General features: G+C 42.1%; 2 protein-coding genes across 2 annotated transcripts; both read left to right on the top strand.

Annotated features, from left to right (window-relative positions):
* The first annotated feature begins 566 nt into the window (after positions 1-566).
* Positions 567-16,402, top strand: ghrhrl (growth hormone releasing hormone receptor, like). The gene is made up of 13 exons (XM_034531725.1): positions 567-689; positions 6,396-6,501; positions 7,078-7,185; positions 7,833-7,924; positions 8,715-8,818; positions 10,057-10,189; positions 10,332-10,485; positions 11,753-11,813; positions 12,218-12,287; positions 12,466-12,557; positions 13,340-13,469; positions 14,412-14,453; positions 15,513-16,402. The coding sequence occupies exons 1-13, from the start codon at positions 639-641 to the stop codon at positions 15,612-15,614; spliced, it is 1,245 nt and encodes a 414-aa protein (XP_034387616.1). The 5' UTR covers positions 567-638; the 3' UTR covers positions 15,615-16,402.
* A 2,642-nt stretch (positions 16,403-19,044) lies between these two features.
* si:ch211-221n20.8 (fibrillin-3) lies at positions 19,045-27,610 on the top strand. Its single transcript, XM_034530420.1, has 21 exons — positions 19,045-19,053; positions 19,107-19,167; positions 19,241-19,414; positions 19,853-19,978; positions 20,141-20,281; positions 20,473-20,598; positions 21,379-21,501; positions 21,737-21,859; positions 22,007-22,129; positions 22,359-22,481; positions 22,731-22,853; positions 23,342-23,467; positions 23,718-23,846; positions 23,986-24,078; positions 24,182-24,277; positions 24,427-24,522; positions 24,801-24,896; positions 26,249-26,350; positions 26,451-26,556; positions 26,925-27,041; positions 27,284-27,610. Exons 1-21 carry the CDS (start codon positions 19,045-19,047, stop codon positions 27,360-27,362), a joined length of 2,292 nt encoding a protein of 763 aa, XP_034386311.1. The 3' UTR covers positions 27,363-27,610.
* Positions 27,611-27,707: the final 97 nt, after the last annotated feature.

Genomic DNA, 27,707 nt, shown 5'->3' with positions numbered 1-27,707 from the left:
AATGCAGAAAACTTGATCAAATGATCAACCTCACAATGATAGAAGTGTCAGAAAGAAGCAGGTCTGCCACTCGCATATCATGAATCTCTTCTTTCAGTTTGAGTTCAGAGTGGGAGACACAATATCAACTTGTCTTGTCTGTGTGTGTGTGTGTGTGTGTGTGTGTGTGTGTGTGTGTGTGTGTGTGTGTTTGGGGACACTTTCAGCCTCAGGAAAGCAGGGGGATGAATTTTGAGTATCTAACAAGCCCCAGCTCAGCAGCAGCTGTAAAGCTCTCTGGCCAAACGAGGATGTATCTGATGCCTTCAAAATAAAAGAGGAACGCGTCTCTTCACGGTCTAGCAACCTCTAGTTAATTCGACTTTCATCCTTCATCGTAGTGTTGGAGTTAGCTCTTTGCAAGGCTTTAGAAAGCAATGGAATATATTTGCTTTCAGAGCTATTTCTGACTGATATTTTGCAAGTGAGGCTTTTATTCTGAAAATACACACCGAATTGGCTGCCTTTTGATCATTGTGCGCTTGACACATGTTGTATTTCACACCTGTGCAGAGAGAGAAAGTCTCAGCATCCCGTCCTCCAGGAGTGCGTGTTGCAGTCTGGTTGGTGAACGCGCCACGTTGGACTGAACCGACGACATGTGGCTCCACATCAGAGGGGGGTTCCTCACTATGTGTTTGGCTTCGACTGTGAGTGATTTCCTTTGATTTCACCTTTGTAAATAGGGGGTGGGGGGATATATACATTTATTATTTGTGCCACGTAGAAAACTTAAAGCTCTCCTATGTTGTTTTAAAAACCTAAACACATTGAACTCTATTTGAGGAAATGTATCTCGTGTTCTGTTCTCTTAATGTCGAGACTTATAATGTATTCGGCATAATTAGGACATGTGGAGTTTAATGAGCTTTAATCAAAGACAAGCCTGTGCGCGTGCGTGCGTCTGGTACGTGTGCGCGCGCCCTGCATCTGTCTGCAGGAGTTTATTAGCACGCCGGTCTGAATTTAGTCTATAGGCTATAATGAATGTGAATAACAATGTGTGTAACGTGTTTAGTGCAACCCCAAACCCCATGCATGTGTTCCGTGTAAATTAATCTTGAGCTTTTATCATATAACATTACAATCTGTTTTTATATCCCAACTATATTAATATTTGTGGCAAAAGGCCCTAGATTAACTGGGGTTTGCTTCACGGCACAAAATATGATGTTTTACTGGTTTTGTTAGTCTCCTACTGTATTAAACTGAATATCTTTTAGTTTTGGACTATTTCTCTGCCATAACTAGATCTTTGAATTTATTCACCTTGGGTTCTGGGTAACTGTGATGCTGTGTATTCTTTAGACATTTTAGAGACATTGGATTTTTTGTTTATTGATATATTTTCAGGGACAATGCACATTGATTGACGAAGTGTTAGCCAAAATGGTCATTTCCAACTTCTCCCATATCTCTCTTAATTTAGCCATTAAAACAACAATAAAACACACCACATGTACAATTAAAACCAGAGAAAGCTGAACATGATCAATATCGTAGAGTAGTAGGGCAAGCATCATGCAATATTTGTAATAACAGATTAATCAGTTATAAATAATTAAACAAATTGTTATTTTCAATCATAATGCATATGAGACCTGGTAATATTGTATCATTACTTTGTACTCAGTAATTTACATTTTGTGGCTTGTAAAAAAAGTAAAAGATGCAAGTATGTAAGTGTGTTTAGATATTGTAGATTGTTTTTGTGCATTTAAATGTAAATTGTCTAATAGGCCTAACAGAAAAATGTATGCTCGTGGTATGGAATATTATGGGAAGGTTACATTTATTTAATTTTCCATTAAACTACAACACAGACAAACACACACACACGCACACACACATACACACACTGCATGACTTGTTTGCTGCTGTTACCACTTTATTTACTATCTGCAGTGTGTGTACAATTCGTCTTGGCAAATCAACCGTGACGAAGCAAGACAGGCAACAAACCACACACACGTAGACTCTGCTCATCCACACTGCGACAGCCTTTTTAATGTGTTTTTATCAACAGCATTATAAGGTTATTATTACATCTCCATAATGGAATAGAAATTTGAGAATCAGGCAAACGGGTGGTATGATGATTAGCATGACAGTGAGAGAATGGGAACAGGACAGGCATCCATCACCGTGTTCCACTTCAGTCTATTCACATTCAATGCTCAGGACTGCAGAGAATTATAATGAACGGGGTCCATAAACACACACAATCACACATTTAAAAAGAAACCACAGTCACTACAAACAAGGCAACTAGCACATTGTCTCTTTTCAATGTTTAGATATATGACCGGATCTTTGCACCGAAAGAAGCATCAGATAGAGAGAGAGAGAGAAAAGAAATGGAAGATGTCTGGTCATCTCTTTAATCTCATGAATGAAACCTGAACGGTCTCACCAGCAGCAAGCTACCGGTACTTATTTTATACAGTTGTGAGTTCAAGAATATTTGACGTTTTGAGAAATGCGGTCATTCATTTTCAAGAGTTAAATCAACACCGGTCTCGTGTTTGTACGACTAAATATTGAGCTAACGTTACATTCAGCGGTCGGTTAGCTTAGCCTAGCATACAGGCTAAAGGAAGCCGCTTGCTAATTGACGAGTTATTGTTTTTCCAAGAAGTAAAACACACGTTTGTCCTTATTACACTTCTACTGAAGTACCGGTCAGCAGATGCGAGCTTTGGACAGAGCCGACTCGCTGCTCCCCTGTTTCTAGTCTTTATGCTCGGTTAAGCTAATCCGTTGCTAGTTCAAGCTTCATATTTAGCATACAGATATGAAAATACAATCAATATTCTCAATTTGAAAGCAACTTAACAACCATATTTTTCAAAGTGATCCGTATTCTTTGATATCTTTCTGATATCTGATTGTTTTATGTATTTCTATCCCGTGCCACAACACACCATGGCGGAAGCATAAAAGTGCACACTATTCGCTGTAAAAAAAAAAGAGGCAACATCTGCAAAGTGAGCCCAGTTTGATGGACACTTTTCGGTTCGTGGATAATGGGTTTCACCTCTCAGAGACCATTTTTACAGCCAACTGCACACTAGCCTGCCAGTGTGAAGGGGCTTTTGGGTTTGCATTTAGTTTCCTGGCTCATAGTACCCAGACTAACCTTGTACGCCCCCACAATGCATGCTTAGCTACGTGTTTCTGCTTTAAATGTAAATGCCCTTACTGTGGTGCTGCTCATCTCCTGCTTGCTCAAACAATAAATTATAATAACACTCACAGTTTAGCAGAGAACATTATACCTTTACGTGTGTATACATATCGCAGCTTGAAGCGCACTTGCTGCAAGATCTGGTAGCTCAGCAGGAGGCAAGATAAACCATCCTTTTCATGGGTCCCTCGCCTCCCTTTGAACAGGAGCAGCAGTAATTGTTAAGTAAATTGCGCGATGACACCTCATTAAATTATTGGCATTGCATTAAGGAACAAAGAGGATTGGCAGCAATTTGCTCAGGTTTCTTTTCCGACACGTCTATTTGTCATTAATGGAGGGAGAGATGGTGCTGAGGTTGTACGCTTGTTATTTAAAGTTCCTGTGAATAACTTTTAACTGTTAATAAAACTGTCATTTAATACTCTATATGATTTGCACAAGTAAACACCGTCAGTGAGAAATTTTGTCTATTTCTATATCGTTGTTCTTAATGCTCATCATCGGTGCAACCGGGTCGGATTCCACGCCAAATAAGACAAAATCCCCCAGGTTCACCAGAAACCCGGGCAGCGACCAGCCCACTGCGATCAATACACAATTAAAAGTTCCTTACAGTGGCTTTAGGACATTTGTTTTCCCTTCTAACAAATGTTGGGAGGATGTTCTGTATTGGAACTCCTGAAGGTGGTTTTGACATAGTTGCCAAAGTGGTTTGTTATTCTGCACAAACACAAGCTTATTTGTGTGTGTGTGATGATGCACAAGTTCACACATAAGACACAAAATGATGAGAAAGGGCCGCGGGGATTGATTGCGTTTGATTGCCTTTGATTTTGAAACAGAAATGAAGTGTTTTGGTCCAAACCAATTTTTTATTACATCTATTGTCACAGCATCAGTCTTGATTGACTGTGTAGCATTTTTGGTTTAAAACCTTCAAATGCTTTGGCTTTTCCATTGATGTGAATCTCAAAGACAGAGTATAGAGATAATAATCAACGTGTCAAGGAAATTCATATGTTTGAATCTAAATCTGTTATTAAAAATGTGTACATTTTGAACAAACATCCTGTTTGTGCACTGCCACAACACGTTTGGCATTTTGTTCTCAAATTCCCGAGCGGTTTTGTTTTTCCAGTAACAACATGCCCTCACTCAGTTTGAATGATATGCACCACATTATGATAATAAAAATATCTATGCAAGGCGCATTCAGTCGTGTAATTTCATGAAACTGGCTCCAGGTGGGTTTGTAGATGTTGCCGTTTCACCCTCAGAGAAACTCATAGATCTTTTGTTATTGGAAATGGATGGCACTCAGATGGCTGTTGAGTGGGAGGAAACTCTCCAGAGTGTTTGTGGTCCCAGAGCTTCTGAAGCTTCTTTCATTACGAGTTCCCTCAAGTGTTTCACAATGCGATGGAGCGAAGCTGAATCCAGCGCGAGCGTCTGTGCAATGTGCCTATCAATAACGGAGATGACTTCATCACTGCTGTGACCTGCCTGTGTTGTTCTCTGGGTTTTATTCATCTTTTTCTTTTGGACTGAAATAGCAGACTCAAAATTACTCAGCGTGGGGAAAAACTAAATGCTAAGCATTAAAAAAATTGTGAGTCATTTTGGAAATGGAGGGGCATCGTGATTACATATCTGCCTGTAAGTATACCTCCTTTTGCTTCAATGTAAAAAATGAGCTTTTCTGCACCAGAACGGCTGCGTAATTTAAATCCAAGTGTTATGTTTCTTTCCAAGTCGATTACTAAAGTCTAACAATAATATGCAAGCAGCAATAAACATAAATACATATTTTCTAACGTGCAAGAAAATCTCTTCTGACTTTTAACAACACACATAGTCCGGCAGTATGCTTTCAAAGATAACTAAAAAGCACCTGCCTGCTGCTCTGACCTTTATATTCAAGACCACCTAAATTCGCCAGCAGCATGAGATTAAATGAAATGATGCTTTAATTCAACCCAATAAAGTTGAGCCCATATACAGAAGATAATCCACTTATAGTACGACCACCAGCTTTCTCAGTGAGCACAGGGAAATGATCGGTTTTACTGAATGTTTACAATAGAATTGGCGTCTTAGATTTGTTATGTGGACTCACTTCTGGCCTTTCTCTTCTTCGACATACTGGTCATCTGGAAACCGGTCCTCACCAATGAAAATGGCCCATTCTGACTAACACACGCGTTCTATATGTACCGTATATCCATACTCTGCCTCAAACCCTTAGTAAGTAATGCTTCCTTGGAGACAATGATCAAAGCACGGCCCTCCTTCTCTCTCTACAACATCTGGCGTGATAGCAGAAGTGTTCAGAAACACATTTACATTTATATCAAACTAAAATGGAAGAAGTCTCTGTCCTTCCAATTTTCTCGACAAACGTTCATCCGATGTAGTTCACACTTGGCGGGTGTATTGCTAAAGACCCACGGAAGCGCAGTGTATAGTGTGAGCTCTTGAGGTCTACTAGAATATATGTATCGGTAGTGTGTAGACATTGTAGTTTATTGAGAGGGGATCCTTATTAACTGTTGCACTGCCGAACGGCATGCTGGGTACATGAAAGTCCCGTCATCCTTTGGTGCATACTTCCTCCGTCCACCCCTCCTCCCTGCGTTACACTCCAACATCAACCTTACATCAGTCCTTTTCTCTCCCTGACACAAAGGGTTCTTAATGTCTTAGTCTAAGATCAATGTCGGTCCAATGCAAAAGCAGTTCTTCTGTTTGTTTGTGGCATCAGGAAACGAAGGGATGAGCAGAGTCGGAATAACAGAAGGACCTCCGAGCGGCACTAAATGAATGGAGCGCACCGTTGTTGGAGGCCAGGACTGAGTCCGTGTCCTTTGGAATAAACTCATTTAATGAACTGTCTGAGCTTCCCCTCTCTGTATGCTATGGTGAAAGACCATTTTGCTTAATGCCACTGGTGGAAATAGACTGAAAGGTTACTGTGTATGTGGGAAAGCATATCCCGCTGAAGGCAAAATGACTCACTGCCCTTTAGAGATTGGCGTACACGTGACACGGAAAGCCTTTTTTCATGCAAGTTACAGAGCGAGTGGCCACTGTGTCCTCAACTTGAAGGTCTAAATATATTTAATCGGACATCCCTTCCTTCCTTCCTTTCTTTTTTCCTACCTCCTAGGCTTTGTCGAGCCTGCACCCTGAATGCGAGTTCATATTTCAGCTGGAGAAGGAGGAACGCCACTGCCTTCAGTACATTGCAGAGCACGGCAACAGAAGCACAGAAGGTGTGCTTTCAATTTTCAAAATCACTCTGCAGCAGTAGCGCATATAAATCCGGGCGTGGCTGAATATGAAATGCATTGCACATGTTCAGAGTCTAAGAGTCTAAGATGGAATAAATGCTTCCCTGAGAATCATCCGCTGACAGGTCTGCAGAATCAAAAAGGCACTGGGTTATCTGTCACTGCGATGCATCGGTAGAAAAGACCATTAAGAATGATTACACAATCATTTATGGATGTAATCTATCTCAAGATAAATGTCTGGGTTGGAGATTTCCAGTATTTCCTCATAGATGTCTTAAAACAAGTTACACAGAGGCAGATGTTATGGCTTTGAGGTATGTCGTCGTGGGTATTGTGCATGATTCACCCCATTTACCTCCACTGTATCTCTACGAAAATACATTTAGACTGGGCGCATTTCGAGGGGCGGTGCATGTCATTGCATATAAATGTGTGTTTATGTAATCTCCCCTCTGATTAACTACCCCGACACACACACACACACACACACACACACACACACACACACAAACACCTACCCTTTTGTTTAACCTTCTTCCTTCTTCGACACAAAAGGTTGTCGGCCGTTCTGGGATGCAGTCACCTGCTGGCCTCATGCAGCCGTCGGGGAATCGGTCCAAAGAGCTTGTCCTGCCGTCTTTTCCCTTTTCAAAAACAACACAGGTGACTAAAGGATCGCATGGTGAAAGAAGAGGGTGAGTAGGGGGTTCGGGCTGAGATGATGACGAGAGCAGCGTTTCCACCAGTGAGTCAAAAAAAGGTTCAATTGTTGCTCTAATGAAAGCAAAGGGTGTTTGTTTGTTTTCATCTCGTGAAGTATGTCTGTTTATTTACTTGTTCAGGCATTAATTCGCCGATATGTTTTCTTTTCCTCGTGGCGGCTCTCAGGGATCAGGCTCGCTAGATTGTCACAGGAATCTGAAAATCAAAGTAATTTGTATTAACAGGTAAATTAGCAGATTTGGGAGTGTAGGCAGATTGTGAAACCCACACAGATGTTAAGCTAAATTAGACAAAGTACCTTGATGTGTTATGTTAGAATATACAACAGTGTGGACATAAGACTAATCGTCTCCAGCCACACGATGTGGCCCTGTGTGGCTGTATCTAGGTGGTGTACGGTGGTGCTTTGAGCTTTGTGTCATAACGGATGGATGGTAAAGGTTGGAAAGATTCTCATGTTAACAACAAGGGAGTGGTCACGACTATCGGAGTCTTCAATGAGGTTGCACGACCACAGCGGTGTTTGTGTAAGTTGTTGAATCTATTCTGAGGATGATCTTTTTGATATCTTGACCTTTTGATCTCAGGTTCAGTGAGCCGTAACTGCACCAGGGGAGGCTGGTCCAGACCTTTCCCCTCGTACCACGTCGCCTGCAGTGTGGATGATGACATACCCGAGGTGAGAGCTTCTGGGGCGCGGCAGATAAAGAGGAACTAGAGAGCACAGAGGTCAGGACAAGAGGAGACGCAACAGGGACAAGAAACGCAACCAACTGGGAAAAGAACAAACAGAAGCAAAGACAAAGAAAGACATCAACAGACCAAACAAGCTAAATTAGAAATAAAAATGTACCATGCTACAAGAGGTTCTTGCCTAAATGTTAGTGCAGCCTGTCAGACTTTGTTTCTTTAATTTGAGTAAATATGCCTCCTGGTTCGTTGCCTCTCACGAGCACAACAGAAAATGTATTCAAGCACAAATGTGCCTCCATATAAAAATACTTTTGCAATGTCGTGAGTGAATTGAATGTTACCCATATCGGGTAATGGCTGAAATGATCTCATTTCACAAAGATAGAATGGTGTTTAATTATGCTGAACAGTGGGTTTTTTGGAGGATAATTCACTTTTGGTGCAATACAGAACAGTTTGAAAAAATATTTTTTAAGCCTTCCAATAGCTGGGTGGATATCCACAAATTAGAAGCTCTGATGTAATTAAGAAGTGTTTTTATGTACTTCTGTGAGTCTGCGGAGGCCAGTCATACTGCCATTTGACTCGGCTCCCGAATATGGAGAAAGCTTTCTTGCTCTCATGCCGCCTTCCTCTCTTCAGTGCGGCTGCGTCCGGAGCTTGTCGGCAATTTGGTGTCATTTTGAGACATTAAATTCATTTAATGCCTCGCAGCATTTCGACACTGGAGTACAACATCCTTTTATACTAAATCTTCCCTCTCGTCTGGCTTTCAGACGGAGCAGTCGTACTTTGCCACGGTGAAGCTGATATACACCGTCGGCTACAGCCTCTCTCTCGTGGTGCTGGCTGTCGCTGTGTTGATCCTGTTGCTCTTCAGGTAAGAAAAGATGACATTAAAATAATGCGTCGTGGTTGTCCAGAGAGAAGACGCACAGACTTTTATTTGATTTTTCATCAGTAACCAGTGCATTTACCACATGGAGCCGAGCAATAGCGATCACCACAATGTTGTTCTACTGTAAACAAAAAAAGTCCTTTAGTCCTGGGTCTAATAAAACACCTTTAATAATGTCTGACCCTCACTCAGTTTTGGGGGCTTTTGTTTGGGTCTTTAGATTTTACACATTTAAAATGATGTCCGAATGTTGTTTATTAAGGAATATTTTGACATTTTGGGAAATGTTGCTGCCCTTTTGACGCCACTCGTACGGTAAAAGCAGGTGATTATTTTAGCTTAGCATAAAGACTTAACTGGAGGAAGCATCTAGCCTGGCCCTGCCAAAAGTACACCAGCCAGCACCTCTGAATTTTACTTATAAACAATCTTTCTTGTTTGTTTAATGTAACCCAACATAAATATGAAAAATTGTATTTGCATGACGTAAATTATTCATATAGCGTGCACACGGAAAAAGGGCACCACCAGCCTTATAATCTAACTCTCAAATGTGCTTATATCCCAACATATTGTACTTTTAGGGATGAGGAGCGGTGATGTCGCAAGAAGTCATTTTAGAGCCAATAACCTTGAAACACAAAGTACTGTAATGAAATCAGTTTTCATGTGTCATGGCCATAATGTTCCCTCTCATAATGCCTTGCGTGCTTCTCCTTTATCTGCGTCGTCCCCCTCAGTACCAATTGTGTTCTCTCTTGGATGTGGACCCTCATTGAAATGGGTCAACAGGTGCTCTAAGTCCACTTAGCAACTGATTGTCACAAAGTCAACCATTTCCTCCCCTCCCCGCATCACTCAGCTCTGTGGTTCACTGGATTAAAAGAAGTAGGAGCGTGTAGGACAAGAGAACCGCTCAATTAATGGTTTCTTTTTTTTCTCTGTGCAGCTGGTGTGCAGTTCGATAACTTCCATCTCTTATTACATTTGTATTTATTGTGTTTGTTCCTCATATTCTACATAGTTTGTTTTGTAATTTTTTTGAACTAATACCGTGTCAGCTGCCTATCAAGAACCATGCACACCAAGGCATTGTAGGTATTAGTTAGGGTGTGACGACGTGTTGGGATGCAGAACATATTTGATTTGTACTCATCTCGCCGTTTGGCTGCATTGCACAACACTCCAGTACTTTTATTGCTATTCTGATCTTTCAACAGGAGGCTGCGTTGTGCCAGGAACTTCATCCACATCCAGCTTTTCGTCACATTTATCCTGAAAGCTGTGGCTGTGTTCATAAAGGATGCAACTCTGTTCTCGAGCGACGACACCAACCACTGCACCCTTTCCACGGTAAGAACGAGAGGCTCTCGGTTGTATTGGCAAATCTTCACTGGGCAGATGATTGCGTAACACCTGTGCACTTCCCTCCTACTATCCCCCCCCCTTACAGCTCACCCTATGTCCTTCTTTTCCTTCCTTTGTTTCTGTCCAGTTTGCCTGTAAGGTCTCTGTGGTCTTCTGTCACTACTGTGTAATGTCCAATTTTTTCTGGCTCCTGGTGGAGGCGCTTTACCTCAATTCCCTGCTGCTTTCGTCCTTTTATCAAAGCCTTCGACTCCTCTGGGGCTTCAGCCTGCTGGGATGGGGTGAGAGATCTTGACATGACATTTGTTAAGCCGAGCTTCAGACTTTTGTTTCCAATATGAGATGTCCCAAAATACAGTATCCTGTCTGACGTGACACTCTGAAGACTGAAAAATAAAGTAGGGACATTTTGTGTGTGGATAGATGCAAGGGAAACAAAATGAGTGGACTTAAAAAGACTGCATGATAGATTAGTTACAAAGCTCTGTAAAATATCAATGTTTGCTCAAGGTGAGTTACACAATTACAGAAAGAGAAACAAGAAATTAGCAAACAGTTCACACAAGTCCACATTGTTTGTGTGAGCCAAGGCACTGCTGTCTATTCTGCAGCTATACTACAATATGTGCATAATGAATTTCTGCTTTTTTAAATCTTAAAAATAGATGTGTTTTTTATTAGTACACCCTTAATTTGATGCTGTTATTCTTCTTGGAGTGCAGACATTCTCTCACTGTGTGATTTTGTGTTCAGTCCATGACTTGCACCTGGTTTGGAACTCAACGCTTTATTTTGGAAACTATTCTCATTGTGTTGCAGCTTTTTAGTATTTCTTTATTTTTGTATCTACAAAAAGGTGCAGCACACTGAATTAAATTAAAACCATCTTCCCTCTGTATTATAAAAGGTTTCAAATTTAAAAATAAATGTACATTTACTTTAGGAGTGTTAACCTTCAATTACTTCCAAATGCCATGTTTTATTAAATACCAAACCAAAAAATAGTGTAGCAACATATCACACCTACCACTCTCATCCACATCAAGTCGGCTTAAGTAAGATAACAGAATTATGCTTCGTTCTCCAAAATCAGATAACTAATCTCAAACTTATTGAGCTGAACAGTTTTTATTGCAGTTCTGTGACATTCACAGCCGCTTTCAGGGACAACAAGAAGCAGACAGATATCCCCAAAGTAATGTTTTACAACAGCCAGAAACTCTCCTGGCTCGGTTCGTCGGCAGTAGTTACCGATCAAACTGAATAAAGGTTTACGTCCCTGTGGCAGTCACGACTAATGGATTAGATTATGTTTGTGGGTTGGATGTTTCTTCCCCTTAAGTACAATGAATAAACAGGAATTGGTCCCAGCGGTGGCGATGTTACTGGAGACGTGTATGAAGCCTCTGAAATATTTCCGTGATAGATCAATACAGATACTAGAAACAGGTTAACACATTGTATAACTGTCTAATTAAGACTCAGACAACTCGGTGTGAATTGATTGCATTTTACTGACATTAGTTGGGCTCTTCTGCCTCTCCACAGGTGTGCCTGTGCTTTTCATCATCTTGTGGATTGGATCCCGGGTGTATTTTGAGAACACAGAGTTTGTATAAACTTCCTGTTTATATATATATATATATATATATATATATATATATATATATATATATATATATATATATATATATATATATACACACAGTATATATATGTACAGACATAATGACCAACAGCAACAGTGTATAGAATTTTCTTAAAATGTAATGACATACTGTATAGCTTTTTCATGAAGACACACACCCCTAGGAGGGAAGGTGAGGTACTTTACCTTTTTACACTGTGAAACTATTATAATAACTATTTTTATTTATTTATTTATTTGCAATCACTTTGTTACTATTTGCTGGTTATGAGTTGATGTTGATTTCACGGTCAGTTGCAGTCCTTGTACATCACACCTTTCAAGAAGGACTAAAGAGCACATTTCTAAACGGTCTTCCTCTGTAGATGTTGGGACATCAACGAGGACTCGCCCTATTGGTGGATCATCAAGGGACCAATTGTTGTGTCTATCGCGGTAAATTGCTCTCATTGTGCCGAGACAAACAACACCCGGCAGATTGTTATGCAGATGTTTTGTTTACTTTCTTATTAGAGGTTTTGGAGAATTTGTTTAGGGTAAAAAAAAAGTATCTCATTAAAGCTCAGCATTTTGTTTTCATTTTTTTATTTTTCATTCTTGATTTTCCAATCAGGTCAACTTCCTTCTCTTCGTGAACATCATGAGAATCTTGATCCAGAAGCTGAATCCTCGGCTGATCCACTTCAATAACTCCTCTCAGTACAGGTGACGTAGACACATGTAGACACGGTGTGGCTGGCTGAACTCGGCAGTCATGCACTTCCTCGTACTTTAGTCATTACAGCATTTATTGCTTTTATCAGATTTTGCTTTCATCTTTTTCCTCATGCGGCATTTTCAAAGTTGCTTCCGTGTGACTTTATTTATCTTGAACCCGTTGAGCTTTTACAGTCTGACGGTAACACTTTCAAATATGTATTCCCTGTGTTTGATACTCTGTTAAGGAGACACTTTGATGTAGGGAGAGATGCAAGTCGAACAAGAACTTTTGATGCTCCGCAGTCGGCAATGTATTATTCATTCAGTCAACACTGAACCTCAAACTAGTCAATCTGGCCCCGTCTGGTTTTCCACTTCCCAGGATTAGAATTTCTATTTGAAACCGGATCATAAATTGGCAGAAAGTGTTTCGGGATGTCATGCCTATCCAGATCTTATAAAAGACATATCAAAGGCATGTAAGCTGAGTGATGCTTGACTTAATTGCTCCAGGTAGATTGATTTGTTCTCCTGCACATCAAAAAGAAAACATTACCTCTGCACCCTCGCTTTGAACCATGCACCTGCTTCTACTTTTCCCCCTCGTGAACAAAGTCTGCGTACTGATTGACACACACACACACACACACACACACGAGCGTCCTCTTGATGGCCATATGATGATTAGCGTGCCTGCGTGCATGGTGCTATTTAGATTGACGTGGACTAAATGACTCCCTGGGGTAGCTTCACCTCCTGCATCGGGTTTCTCTCCTCCTGTGCAACAGACGCCTGACTAAGTCCACTCTGCTCCTCATCCCGTTGTTTGGGACTCACTACATGGTCTTCAATTTTCTGCCCGACTACTTCAACGTTAACCTGCGCCTCTGTATCGAGCTGTGCATCGGATCCTTCCAGGTACACACACACACACACACACACACACACACACACACACACACACACACACACACACACACACACACACCATGCTGACACGTTGTACACCGTTGTAGTCGCCTGCCCTGCTACATTTGTTTCCATGTTTTTTCTGAACTAATTGGGTTCAATTATCGCTGGTGTGTAATAAATGTTGCATTACAATGGAGAAATATATAACTTGGTAAGATGTTGAATGAAATATCCTCTCTTGAAGCTCTATCGATCCTTTTTTTTGAGAGCGTGCTCAACCAGAGTCAAAGTTGATGGACATTGTTTGATGATTTTTTTAATGTAAGGATTTTTACCATGTTGCCAAGATAATTGTTTTGTTGCTGTTGTTTACATGTCCTCCTGATGCAAATGCAAACAATAATGCACTACAGGAAAGGAGGGCTGTTTATGTTTTGTCTTTGTCATGTTTTTATTGTGTAGCAAATGGGCTAAAATATTATTTTGAATCCCTCATTGCTGTTGAGATATTAAGATCTGGACCAACGTGGCTTAAATTTTATCATAGACATTTCACTTTGAACAACATATTAATTAGGCAGAGAAGTTTCATATAGCTATGGGATATACTTGGAACACAATTGCCCAAATCACAGTAACCCAGGCTTTGTTTATGAAAGAATTGAACAAGTACGTCCAATTTTATTCTGAATGTTTAAGTATTCTTATAAGAAGAAAGGCACCAGAGTTTACAGCCTATTACAGTCATGTGTTATTGAGATATAAATCCAAAATGATTCATTATTCCACTCTTGTTTACTGGCTGTGTGAGGGAAACACAATAGATGTTATTCATTTTTTAGCCCGTCAGCTTTCATTCGTCATCTAATTTTTAAGCCATCTTCACACGAGCAACCTAATGGTCCGGACTCGTCCTAAATGTTAATGATTAAACCATCTCTCTTTCAGGGGCTTCTTGTATCCATTCTCTATTGCTTCCTCAATCAAGAGGTCAGTACAACCCACAGCACTCTCCAGCATTTACTATAACATATTCAACAAAGCACTCAAATATGTTACAGCTCCACGTTGCATAATACGCATGTGTACCCAGATCACATACCAGCGAGGGTTGAGTGGTTCACAGTTGTCAGGGCTTAAAAAGCAAAATAATTTGCACCTCTCTTACCCTCGTTGCATAAGGGAAGGATCTCGAGCCCTTATGCACCAAGATTAATATGAGGCCTTTCCAACCCCACACGGTCTGTGTTTAATATTCAGTACACAATAACTCTCAACCTGTTTTGGGCTTCAGGGCCTCATGGGTAGTACTCGGAAGACACTCAAGCCTCAAATATATTTATGGATTAGCTAATTGAATCTACAGGTAAGTCATGGACTATTTCTTTGCCAGGTAGGCAGTGTTGATGCCCAAGAAGGCACCGCTCCGAGCCAAGAAACTGTCCTGGAAATATGTAGCAAATTGTCCTTCTAACACTCTGTTATGCCGGATGTTTAACAGAGCTGGCTGGTGTGCTAAATCAGGGGTTCTCACCCTTGTTGTAACTCACACTTCCGATTGATTAAATAAATTCTGAGGACTGTTGAAGAAAATCATTCAACTCAGAGGTTTCTGTGTTGGTGTGAGTTTAATGAAGCATGCCGGCACATTGGTGAAGATCTGAGCCGGTGAGTTGACCCGCAGCAAATGAAAAGTAAGCGTTTTAAACAGTAGGCCAAAGCAAATGGTGTAGATGGTAGAGAACAAAAGGTAAGGGAAGACCACGACCAGACGTAATGTAATTACAAGTGGTCACCAAATGCAGGAAGGACACACAGTTGGCATTTGACTCGTTGAGGGGCCAACACAGGAAGTAGCAGGAAGTAGTACATAAGTTAGTAAGTCTGCACTGCCCAAATGTGTATTCTTCATCAGGGCCACCTTTCCAAATAAATGAGTAAAAAAAAAAATATATAATTCTTTAAATAAATACATGTGGCGTCTAAGTTGCAACGGCATCATCTCACGCATTTGAAAGCATTTTCTGTCTGTCTGTGTGTGGTCGACAGGTCCAAAAAGAGGTCCACATGCAGTGGCTGAGGTGGCAGGGGCGGAGCTACGGTGTGGTGTCACCCGCTGCAAAATGCAGCCAGATGGACACGCCCTTCTAGTGGGAGCCTTCACCCTCCTCCTATAGGTGTTCTGCCAACTGGACTTCCCACACGAGGACCGCTTCTGAGCATGTCGCTGTCCAGTGATTGTCGGCCATGTGTGAACATTTTCATTCCAAACTCAACGATAGACTTTTCAACCGGCTGCGCTCCTTCTGCCGGATTAGAGGAACCGGTGTGAGCGTTCCACTCTGAGAGCTCGTGACATTTTTTCACATTTCAATACAGATCCAGCGAATTTCATATGCATTTCCCATAAGACACGGTGACAACAATTTGAGGAAGATCAGATTCAAGATTTGGACTTGGAGGCCTCACCGGTCGAAGTAAACAAGGCACATTTTGTTGAGCCGAGAGTTCAGCCGAAAGATGAAAGAACCATCACCTCACTATGTACTGCAGATGCCAAAAGTAATATACGATATATTGAAATGTGTTGCCTGTTGCACTTGTGATATCCAAAAATGTTCTTATGAAGCTGTAAGCCGACCGCCAAGGGACATACAAGTGATCCATCACTAGCTGACAGCTCACAGGACTTGACATTCATATTATTCTCTGGTATCATAACATTGTATTACACAATTCATATGATATCAGTCTTATTATCTCAGACCGTGGGAAGCACCGATGGATTGTAATGAGTTGCTTTCTTTATACTTCAAATGTTTTTTTATTTTATTTATTTATTCATTCCGTGTAAGGCTCAATGTAAAAATGTTGGAGCTTTATGAATAAAAATATTAAAGACTACTTGTGACAGTAAGCAAAGACATTAGCTGTTTGTTTTTTTTAGGGGGGGGGGGGGGGGGGGGGGGGGGGAGTGAAAAACTGTACATTCGTGAACTTCAATGGCACATTGTTGAGAGCCGCGTCACCGTAGACTTGCATGTTGTATTCTGACATGTGGGCGAAAGAGAGCAACGTCTTAAATATCCATATATATGATGCTAACCTATTGTACAGTGTTATTAACTGCATGGTTATGTAAAGAATGATACATCAGGTTATAGCATTCCCATAACCACCACATTTGCGTTAGATCTCTTTTTGTGAGACATTTTGATTATTTGTATTCTTTATGTGTTAGAAGCTGAACTTTTAACCAGTAACGCAACATATTTACACCATCTACAACCCTCTTATTACAATGGTTTATTTAATGTGAACAAAATGTTTACCTAAAACTGAATGTATAAACTAATACTGGTTCATAGTCACTTTTCTCTGTTGTTGCATTTTGGATGTTGTTTCTTGTGCCTTTCTCTGTGATGTTTTAATGTTCAGAGCATAAACATGTTTACTTTTTATGGCTCTCTGCAACCTCTTTCACAACATGAAATAAATGCCATTGTGGCTGCATGTAAAAGACATTTAACAATATTAATGTTGTTATAGTTTGTATGTTATATTCCACATTTTATTGTTAAGCTTATTTAGATAGTTGTTAAACTGTAAAGTACTGTGTGTGCATGATCCTGGTGGTAGAGAGGAGAAACATTAAAAATGATTAGAAGATTTGTAATGGTTTCCAAATGGGGAGAAACAAATACAACCATCATAACCCACTAGATCCTTGACATTATAGTCTTCATGTACATCTGCATAAAAACAAGTCACAACTACAGGTACAAACATAAACAACTGTTCTTACATATGTATAATAAACTATTTTTTTCATTACACTTGGATTTTGTTTGCTGTGATTTCAATGAAGCTTCCATCGCTGGTCAGTGTGCCTCTCACTTGTGGGCAGCATTTAGATTTCAAAGACGGAGGACACATTATGTTTATTCATAATTTGATGATGGTTCTAACAAACATATTTTATCCAACAAAATACAGCAAATAGTGATGACATTTAAGTATAGAATGCAAAAAAACATCTTAACATAATGTGTCTTAAAAATGCTATACAATATCATAGTAAAGTATGCCAATAGAAGTTAATAAATACAAAGAAAATAGTATATATTTTATCATTAAAAAAAGACACAGTATAGGAGGTCAAAAACGACATTAATGATATATTATGTTATTTGAAGACACACAAATTAATAAATGCATAGTATAGAACACTGTCTTTAAAAAGTCATAGTATAGTATCTGTGTATCTTGATTTTAATATTTTATGAAAATTCACAGTATAGGATTGCAATGTCATTAAACAGACATAACATAGTATTCCCCCAAATATTTCTTAATATACTATCATTACGGTTTATTTAATTATTATGTTTGATCACTCTACTGCTTTTCTCGCAGCACATGCAGCCTTTAACTTTACTACCACCTTGACTGCTGGATAACATCTTTCCATGAGTGGGCCACCCACTGTGGATGTCTCACAAGCACACGAATACTATACAAGTACAGGAACTTGAAGAGTTTACCACCGATGACACTTTGACCTCCCACGAGCCCCCCCCTGACTGCGTCATGACCTCCACGTCAGGGTTCACAGCAGGGCCATGTCCGGGGCCATGACGCAGCCATGCTGCTCTTTAGCACCGATTTGGGATTCGTGCAATGGGAAGTGCAGAGTTCCCGGACAGGATGTGGAGCCCCCCCCCCAACCCCCAACCCCCCCATATTGACACAGAGCTGCCTTGCGTCTGCTCGATTCCGCATCTGGAGGAGATAAGGAGGCTCCTTCTGACATCTGGATCACTCGCTGCCTCGCCGTCGGTGTCAAACGCGTTCGTTTACGCGCGAGGACATCTCACTCCGGTACGTTTTATACACGTTTTTTTTTTACTCCGTTTGTGTTCCGCATCATTAGCCCTCAAAGTTTTAGTCCTGCACGGACGTATTTATTCATGTTTTTTTTTCAGACTCTATTGCTGAGCACGTTTTCCATAAACAGCGCTGCTTTTCATATTTTCACATGTGACTTGACTTCATGTAAAACTTGGAGCTGTGTTCCTGCTGCCGTGAGTTTCTTTTGTTCCGTGTCGACAGCCCCGGGGGGTCGATGTTAATAACAGGGGGCTCTTACCCCTGCGTTGTTTTGCCTGTCTGGACATGCGCTGTATGGCTGCTGCACATAACTCATATAAGTAGGCCTGCATGTTCAAACTCATTCACGTTGATAGTACTTGTCACGTGCTCTTTACGTGTATTTTCTGCATTATTAGACACTTTTGAGCAGTTTTTTTTTCTGTGGCTCAGCAAACACGCTTCCTCCTCCTCCTCCTCCTCCTCTCCACACAGATTCGGGTGATGATGACTCACCTCAGGACTCTCCTGTCGGCCCTGCTGCTGGTTTTGGTCCTGGTTCTGTCGGAGCCTCTGAGCGGCCCTGAGGAAAATGAAAATGAAGTGGTGAAACACACGGGGACGGAGCTTACCAAGAGCCAGGCCAGTGACCAAGGAAACCCTCCACGCTATGAAGACGATAAATAAGAAAACAGAGAGAGAGACATCCTTGATGGATCATGTGATATGCATAAATAATGTCAATGTGTTGGTCTCTCCTGTTTTTATAATCAGGTGACTGAAAATGCCATCGGGAATCTCAGTGAGACGACACCGAGCCCCACGCCTACCACAGGTGAGTTGTTTTTCTCTTTGTTTCTTTTTACCGTTACTCCTTAAGTTGCTATATTTTCCTTTTACTCTAACAGCTCCTTCGACTACCACAGTTTCCCCGAGCCCCAGTCTTGCTCCTCGGTGTCAGGAGAACCGGGTGATGCTGGAGAACAGCACAGGCTGCGCTTGTCCATCTGGAATGGTGAAGGATGGGGACAACTGTGGCTGCCCCGCGGGCTTCACTCTGGAGCGGGGAGCAGGGTGCAAAGGTGAGAAGGGGCGGAGTCAGTGACAGAACAAGTGTTTACGTCGAGGTGCTTTCTGTAACATTGGAACATCAGTAAATCAGTACTGCATTCAATTTCCAGCGTTACGACTGGACACAAATGAGGCGACAAAACAATGGTGGGCAGTCTCTACTGTGCATTTAAAACTATTTAAAACTGTTACAGCCAAACAAAACACAATATTAAAACCAGTGCAACAGAAGATTTCCTCGATGGGACCAGTCTCCAGAAGAAAGCTACCCCTAGTCTTTACTATCATCTGCTTTCTTTACAACCATTTTGCGTTTGTTGTTTCATTGCCATACTATTTGTTTTCCACCAGCGGAGCAGTAAAATGAAGCACCGGTGTTATGTGCCTAGTGGTTGCACACAGCGATCTCAGTTTGATGCAACGTATTATCTTCTCTCTCTACTCAACAGACGTCGATGAGTGTGAAGTAGAGGGGCCAGGACCGTGTGGTCCCCGTGCCAGCTGCACTAATAGCCCCGGCTCTCACTCATGTAGCTGTCTCCGTGGTTACCTGATGGGTGCTGGAGGGTGCCAGGGTTCGTCAGCATCTGTGTGAGAGAGAGAGAGAGAGAGAGAGAAAGGCAGAGAAGATGTACTGTATGTGTGGGAGAGTGTGTCAGAAGGACAGTTGATTACCTGTACCGTTCTAGCCCCATGTAGTATGTTCATAATGCATGTGCACCGTATGGGTGTTGCAGATATAGACGAGTGTGCGCTGGCTGCAGTGACGGGCCTGCAGGCCTGTCGGGGTGACGCTGAATGCAGAAACACCCCCGGGTCCTTCACCTGCTCGTGCCCTTCCGGATATGTAATGGCTCTTAATGGAAAAAGCTGTGCAGGTGAGGCTGACGTTCACATCTGTGTGGGTCTACACATCAACAAAAAGTGTTTTCAGAAGCATTGTAGCACCTAGAGGCAACGTCTTCCCACGAGCGCTCTTTGACAGTATGTTTGGTAACATCGCCAGTATCCAAACAAGGCTTTTTTAAAAGCTCCCTTATTTATAGTTCTCCCTTTCTCCGCTCTGTAGACGTGGACGAGTGCAGCTTCGAGGAGCTGTGTCGCCGCGAGCTGGGGAACGTGTGCGTGAACACTCCGGGCAGCTTCGTGTGCCAGTGTCAGCCGGGCTTCAGAGCAGAGGCTCCGGCCTGTGTTGGTAAGTCTGACTCTAAGCCCCGCCCACCACAGCTGGTGACAGATTTTATCCGCTGTTGTGAGTTTCTCAGCGTTCACTTGAGTTCCTCCAGACTCAACAACTCCTGCTGACAGGAAGGAAGGCTTTGAAGGGATGGAGCGCGTTAATCTGCTGCTGCGCTGCTGGCCTGCGCTGTTACTCTTTGTTTTCGTTTTTTACGCTCTTTCACCTTTCCTTTAATGACTCATTTCCTCTCTCCGTCCTCAAAAATCTCCCCGGTACTCTTATTAGCTTCCTTTTCTTTTTTCTTTTGACATCTCTCTTGTGCTTTTCCTGTAACTCTCCTGCACTTGTGGTCTCAGGTCCAGTGTGTCCAGACTACACCGTGTGTCAAGGTATGACGTGCTTCTGTTCCACGCTGAACACACGCTGCTTGCTTTTTAAAGGAAAATCACAAGTCTGCAGCGTTTGGAAAATATCATCTTTAAGAGCTTATTGTAATATCTTTCAATTTTTCACAATTACAATTTCTTTAAATTGATTTGGGAAAGTATTAAATGTGGTGTTGAACAAAGGGAAAATTAAATATTATCTTACAGCTCCCCGTAGTAATTTTGAAATGACTTAAAAAAAGACTGTTTGGTGACATGAAAATGATTTAGTAACTCGAGGGTGCATTGCACAGACAACAGTTCTCAGCAAATTAAAATGCTTTATTGCAAATGGTGTCACGGCAAGTGGGTGAAAAAGCCGTGGACTTCATGCGGCGTCCTCTCTCTCTGTGCCTCGTCTCCGTCCCAGATGTGGATGAATGTGCGGAGAGTCCTGCGGTGTGTGACGGTCAAGGCGTGTGTGAGAACACGCTCGGGAGCTACAAGTGTGTTTGTCGACCAGGTTACCGGGGAAACGGCACACACTGCGAAGGTAAGCAATTAGTGCTGACGTCCCTCCATGGAAAACTCCTGTTTCCTGTAGACGAGGGGTCAGCTTGCTTGTGTGCGCGTGTTTTAATGCTCGCTGTTATGCTCGCTGTTATGCCTTCCATTAAAATGATCCCGACTGGCAGAATGATAATCATTGAATGGTAATGAACTGAGTTTTGGATCCGCTTTTTTTTTCTCCTTCTTTTCTTTAATCTGTGTGCGCGCTCTCTTTCCAGATGAGAATGAGTGTGCATCCGGTGGTCACGGCTGTGACACCAACGCTCGTTGTGGCAACATCATTGGTTCCTATTTCTGCCAATGCTACCAGGGCTACAATGGAGACGGACACGCTTGTTTCGGTGGGTAAGCAGTGTGCGGCGTGTTTTCCACATCACTAAGTGTCCACCAGTGATACTTATGTCATGCACACAATTACTCAACTTGTGCCAGCAGCCCTCGGGCACACAGCACTCACCAGACACATTGAGGACTGTCCTTGTTTACAGACGTTGATGAGTGCGCTCTAGACAACGGCCACTGTCAACACAACTGCTCCAACCGACCAGGCGGGTACAGCTGCCAGTGTGACGCGGGCTACCAGCTGGACAAGGACGGACTCAACTGCACTGGTAAAACAGGCAGTATAGGCCAAATCTAATAATAATAATGTAATATTGAATATATCTTTATATGGGAGAACAAACAACCTTTTATTAATTGGTCCTCTTATGCAAACCCCCACTCCCTCTGGCCCTCCAAGCTCGTTGAAACAAGAGCTGAAATTAATTGCAGACCCTGAATGAGCCCACCCTGCTGTGCCATTACAGAGGAGGTAACTAAATGTTTCTGATCTCCCAGATGTGGATGAGTGTCTGGCACTGAGTGGGACCTGCGAGCATATTTGCATCAACACTCGGGGATCTTTCCAGTGCTCCTGCAGGCCCGGCTACCAGCTGCACATTGATGGCCACACCTGTGTGGGTCAGTTACCCCGCCGGCACTCTTTCACCGTTTACCTACTCATTTGAGTCGTTTTAAACAGGCCGATTTACGCAAACTGCCACGAATACGTCATCTCACGTTCTCGTGGTGAGTGTGTCGGTTTGTGTGCGTGCATAATCATCTGCCCACATGCGAGTGGATGCCAGACTCTTTAAGGAATCTGTTGCTATGTATGTCCAAAAAAGATGTTGTGTGTGTGTGTGTGTGTGTGTGTGTGTGTGTGCTCAGACATTGATGAATGTAAACTCCAGAGTGGAGGCTGCTCTCACATCTGCACCAACTCTCCGGGAGGACACACCTGCCACTGCCCTCCTCCTCTTCTGCTGGACACAGACAACCTCACCTGCAGCAGTATGTTTCCCATTGCAGTGTGGACGCCACATCATTTTTAATACTTACATTTTTGTTTTAAAGAATAGTCCACACACCGAATTAGCTCAACATATATATCCTAACTCTTTTACAAGTTATTTATAGCTTTTGCATTTTCAGAGAATATCACTTTTTATTTGATGTCCTTCGATATAGTCACTTTTAAAACCAATAATGTCCAATCATTTGACAGTTCATTATTCCTCATAATCACAGCTGCAACTAATGATTATTTTTGTTATAAATTAATCTGCAGATAAAACTCTAAACAAATAATCATCTTGTCTATGAAGTGTAAGGAAAAATGCTAAAATATAAGACAAGAAATAGCAGCACATTTCACAATTTTTTATTCTTATTCAATCGACAAATCAATCTCTTTTTTTTTTAGCTCTGCCCACAACATTTTATTTTTAGATTATTAGTAAACATTCAGTGTTAAAATAATTAGTTTTCGCATTGAACAGATGTTACAACCTGCAAGCTGAGGAACGGAGGTTGTGACCACATGTGCTCAGTGAGGGCTGAGGGCCAGGTCCAGTGTAGCTGTCCGGCGGGCTGGAAACTGGGCGAGAACCAGAGGAGCTGCGTGGGTGAGACTTGATTTAATCTCAGGGCTCTGATCCCGGACATTTGTATTTATTCATCTCACTACATATCTTCAAAAGATTTTGGGAACAGCCAATGTTATTTAACGTTATATCTATGCAGAAGAAGTTTAATGACATTTTTGATATTTTATTTTAAGTACATATTGTGTAAAAAAACAAAACGATAAGCTTGAGTGCACACAGCCAAGCTTCCCTGATACTGTGTCACTGTCCCCCTGTCTTTTGGCATCAGATGTGAATGAGTGCGGGGACTTCACAAACGGAGGTTGTGAGCAACTGTGTGTGAACCACCCGAGTGGGTTTGACTGCACCTGCAGGGTTGGGTACCAAGTGCGAACCGATGACATCACCAAGTGCCAGCGTGAGTCAAACATCAAACATCAAAAAAAAGAAAATCATCATGAATCTTGCAGACGGCCGTAGTAGCAAAAGGGATCGCTTCATTCCTGGGCTTAAATATTACAATTAAATTACGCTTATTAACTTCTCTGCCATTCCAGCTGTGTGTAACCCTGACTGTCACAACTACGGCGTGTGTGTGGCCCCAAACAGCTGTGACTGTCCTCCAGGCTACCCTGGACTGGGCTGCTCAGGTACCAACCTCGGCGGTTGTACGTGGACACCGCACATGTCATTGTAATAACACAGTTATCTGCTGTTGCTGTGAGAAATGGATGTATGCATTGTGTATTTCAGCCATGTGCTCCCCACCCTGCGCCCACGGAGGTACCTGTATGCGCTGGAACAAGTGTGTGTGTCCTCCTGGCTGGACCGGAGCAGGCTGCCACACAGGTACATCACCTCGGATATTAATGAAGACTGCCACACTGCTGGATAAGCAATCACTGGATAGAATTACATTGAGTAAACAAAGCAGACTGGGCTAAAATAAACCTAAAGATACGAGATGGTGACATTATCTCTCTCTCTCTCTCTCTCAGCGGTGTGTGAGCTGCCCTGCGCTAACGGTGGTCGTTGTGTGGGGCCTGATACCTGCCAGTGTCCCTCTGACTACACCGGCCCCCAGTGCCTCTTACGTGAGTAACAACACAACCAACACATTTGGCTTCAGTTACACAGGGCGTGCAGGTACTTCTGAGGGGGAGCTCGTCATTTCCACCTCCTTGCCTCCATGCTATTTTGCAGAAATGTGTCTTATACCATGAAGGAAAATAAAAATGCAACGGGTAATTTAAGAAACGTCATCTTTAGATTACAAATTATACCCCCAGGTGTCGTTTTTTCAACACAGACCTACTTTTATTTATTTATATATGTGTGTGTGTGTGTGTGTGTGTGTGTGTGTGTTTTGCAGCCCTGTGCACTCCTGCCTGCCAAAACGAGGGAACATGTGTGGATGTCAACAAATGCACCTGCGTCGGTAGATGGCAAGGAGCTCGTTGCCAGATAGGTGACAATACACTCATTATTTGTATCCATCTCTTGCTATACAATTAGAATATTAGTCGGCATGCATTTTACATACAGCACCCACGTTCAACCCGTGTTTCGATTGAGTAAAATGCAGTAAATGAATACAAGTAATGAGAACCGTTCCCCCACTTGTTCTAATTCATGCAACCGCATTGCTTCTAATGGCTTTTACGAATTTGTTGTCGGCCCCTCTGCAACCTTTTTTTCACTCGCAGCACTTTTTACACACTGAGTTTGATTTGCTTTTCCCGCTCCAGAGGATTCACTAACCTATATATGAGGTTCCATTATTCCATCAGCTATTGGGCTTTTTAAACAAAATGAGATTTGGGTTATTACCAGCTGTGGATGCAACAGAGTGTTTTCCTGTTCTGGCTTCTTCTTCTTCTTCTCTTTGCTGCTTTCTGTACATCTTTTTTGGGGCGAGAATTACAACACTGATGTTTGCATTAACCCGTGTACTTTTTATTTTGTATTTATTGTTGCCTTTTTTCTATTTCTGTACTTTTCTGTATTCATCACCATTGGCTGTGTGTCTGTATAACAACTTCCTTCTCAGGAGATAAAAGCTTTTCTTTACTCTACTTGTGGGTGGAACGGGAAACATGGCTCGATGTTCATTTGACACAAGCCAACAGTGTTGGGCATGCAGTTCTCCAGGCAGCCAGTCGGTGGAGCTGTTCACAGATTCCAGAGCAGCTGTCATGTCTAAAGGCTAAAGTTACTGTTTGTTGATCTTTCTGAAGGCTGCTGGAGATACCACCTCTATCTCTACAAGTGTTCCACACCACAGCTTATCGTGCATTGTGTCAATAACTAGAGGGATTTGCTTTAAATACATTTAGTTACAAATAAATGCAATCCAGTTTTCCAGGTCACTGTTTTCTGTAAGTACGAGGTAATAGGTGTTAGCGAGTTATAGTGTTTGTTTTAAAGCTAATGGTTTGGAACCGGCCTACATTGCAACCTCTCTGTCTTATATTCCTTCATGAGCTCATAGATCCTCTACTTTTAGGTTTTTAAATGCACATGCATATGTGCTCCAAAATTATGGAGAACCCGACCGCAGCTGAAAACCTGCTTATGTACTTTTGCTTATATTTAGTGTCCCTCTTATTATGTCTCTATATTGTCTAATTGCCCTTGTGTTAATGTGTCGCATTTGTATTTTTTTAATTGTAAAGCACTTTGAGCCACATCTCTTGTATGAAAAAGTGGTCAACAGATAAAGTAAATAAACCAATTTCCCCAACTCCAACAACAGTAATAGATGTTCTGTGAGCTTCTACCCTCAACGTGACTGTGTGTTGTCTTTTCTGTCTCCCTCAGAGCCGGTTCAGTGTCACAAACCTTGTAGGAATGGTGGAGTGTGTGTGGGCCTCAACAGGTGCCGCTGCGCCAAAGGATTTACTGGAAGTCTCTGTGAAACGGGTCAGTGTGTGTGTATGTGTGTGTGTGTGTGTGTCTGTTTAAAAGACCTTTCTACGCCGTCACTTTGCATTAAGACTCTTGCTGTGCGGTGTGTCTCCAGCGGTGACCACCCCCTGTGTGCCGCCCTGCCGCCACGGGGCCACATGCAGTCCTCACAACAGCTGCACCTGTCCAGAGGGCACGGCCGGCCTGCGCTGTGAGAGACTGTGAGTGTGAACGACACCAAACAACGCCGGCGTCTCTTTAATCTGTGGTCCGCCTACTGCTCATTGTCGGTGAACGTTTCACCTTTTTACTCTAACACATTATATCAACAGTGTCCAGCTATATATAAAGACCCGAGTGATCTATGACACACACGCTGTTTTCCACACCCGTAATCCTCCCCGTTCAGACTCGTAGTTACAGTTAAAGGCAGCGCACAATGCAGATGGCGCTGTTCTTTTATTTTGCTGTTACACTTTGAAAAAGTGACATTTTCACAATAGCGGAACTCATAAATTGTTGATAAAATGTCTGTCGGTTTGGGAAATATCATGACTTGTTTTCCTGGATGTGTGTTTGTGTGTCGTAGGACGTGTCCCGTGGTCACCACGGTGGTCAGTATGGCTCGAGCCGTACGAAAGGCATTCAGGGAGAGTTACATTGACCGCTGTGGACCTCTGGGAGTGCAGCTGTGCACTAAATACAGGTTACCTGATTTATTTTTCCATTCAGTAGATATGTATTCAGCAGTTTGTGAGGTTATTTGTTTCAAGCAGCAGGCGGTCCTACCTTTGTGTGTACTTACTTGAATAGATTAGATTTCTAAATAGTGAGTCAAGTTCAGGATCACACATTATGTCAGAGGTGTGTTAAATGGTTTGTTTAGTTTATTTAAAGGTCAAGTTGGATCAGAGCACAATTAAAATGATAAAAAATGCTTTGTTCCAGGATGAACCAGGCACGCGTGTACCTGCAGGCCTACAGGGTGGGCTACAAAATCCAGTGTCCAGAGAAGAAGGGCAGATGAGTCACGATGTTCAAACGCTCCACGCCGTGAGGAAGCAGACAGGAAGTGCAACGAGACGAGCTGTGAACTGTAACGTGTATTCAGTGAGAAGGCCTCTACTTTTTTGATCTGACATAAGTTGACAATTATCTTTCGATCCTTTCTGTACGCGATCTTGTTTACATCATATGAGAAATATTCCTCGCTATATAAAATGCGCAACGTTTTTTTTCTCATTATTTGTCATGTTTGTATATGTCGAATGAAAGTTAATAAACACCACTTTTTTGTCTTTTTATAAAATGATGTCTGAACTTTTTGTAAACAGTCTGTAAACTCTGGTCTTACATAACTCGAAAGGGTTTC

This window comes from Cyclopterus lumpus, chromosome 4 (genome assembly GCF_009769545.1).
Source record: "Cyclopterus lumpus isolate fCycLum1 chromosome 4, fCycLum1.pri, whole genome shotgun sequence".
NCBI lineage: Eukaryota > Metazoa > Chordata > Actinopteri > Perciformes > Cyclopteridae > Cyclopterus > Cyclopterus lumpus.
This window is presented reverse-complemented; position numbering and strand designations above follow the sequence as displayed.

What these genes read in the sequence shown, in the direction of transcription:
- ghrhrl (XM_034531725.1), top strand. Translation starts at nt 639, where the DNA reads ATGTGGCTCCACATCAGAGGGGGGTTCCTCACTATGTGTTTGGCTTCG. An exon ending in CTATGTGTTTGGCTTCGACT is followed by an intron (nt 690 to 6,395) that starts GTGAGTGATTTC and finishes CCTACCTCCTAG; the next exon opens with GCTTTGTCGAGCCTGCACCC. An exon ending in CCTTTTCAAAAACAACACAG is followed by an intron (nt 7,186 to 7,832) that starts GTGACTAAAGGA and finishes TTTTGATCTCAG; the next exon opens with GTTCAGTGAGCCGTAACTGC.
- si:ch211-221n20.8 (XM_034530420.1), top strand. An exon ending in GGACGGACTCAACTGCACTG is followed by an intron (nt 22,130 to 22,358) that starts GTAAAACAGGCA and finishes CTGATCTCCCAG; the next exon opens with ATGTGGATGAGTGTCTGGCA. An exon ending in TGGAAGTCTCTGTGAAACGG is followed by an intron (nt 26,351 to 26,450) that starts GTCAGTGTGTGT and finishes GTGTGTCTCCAG; the next exon opens with CGGTGACCACCCCCTGTGTG.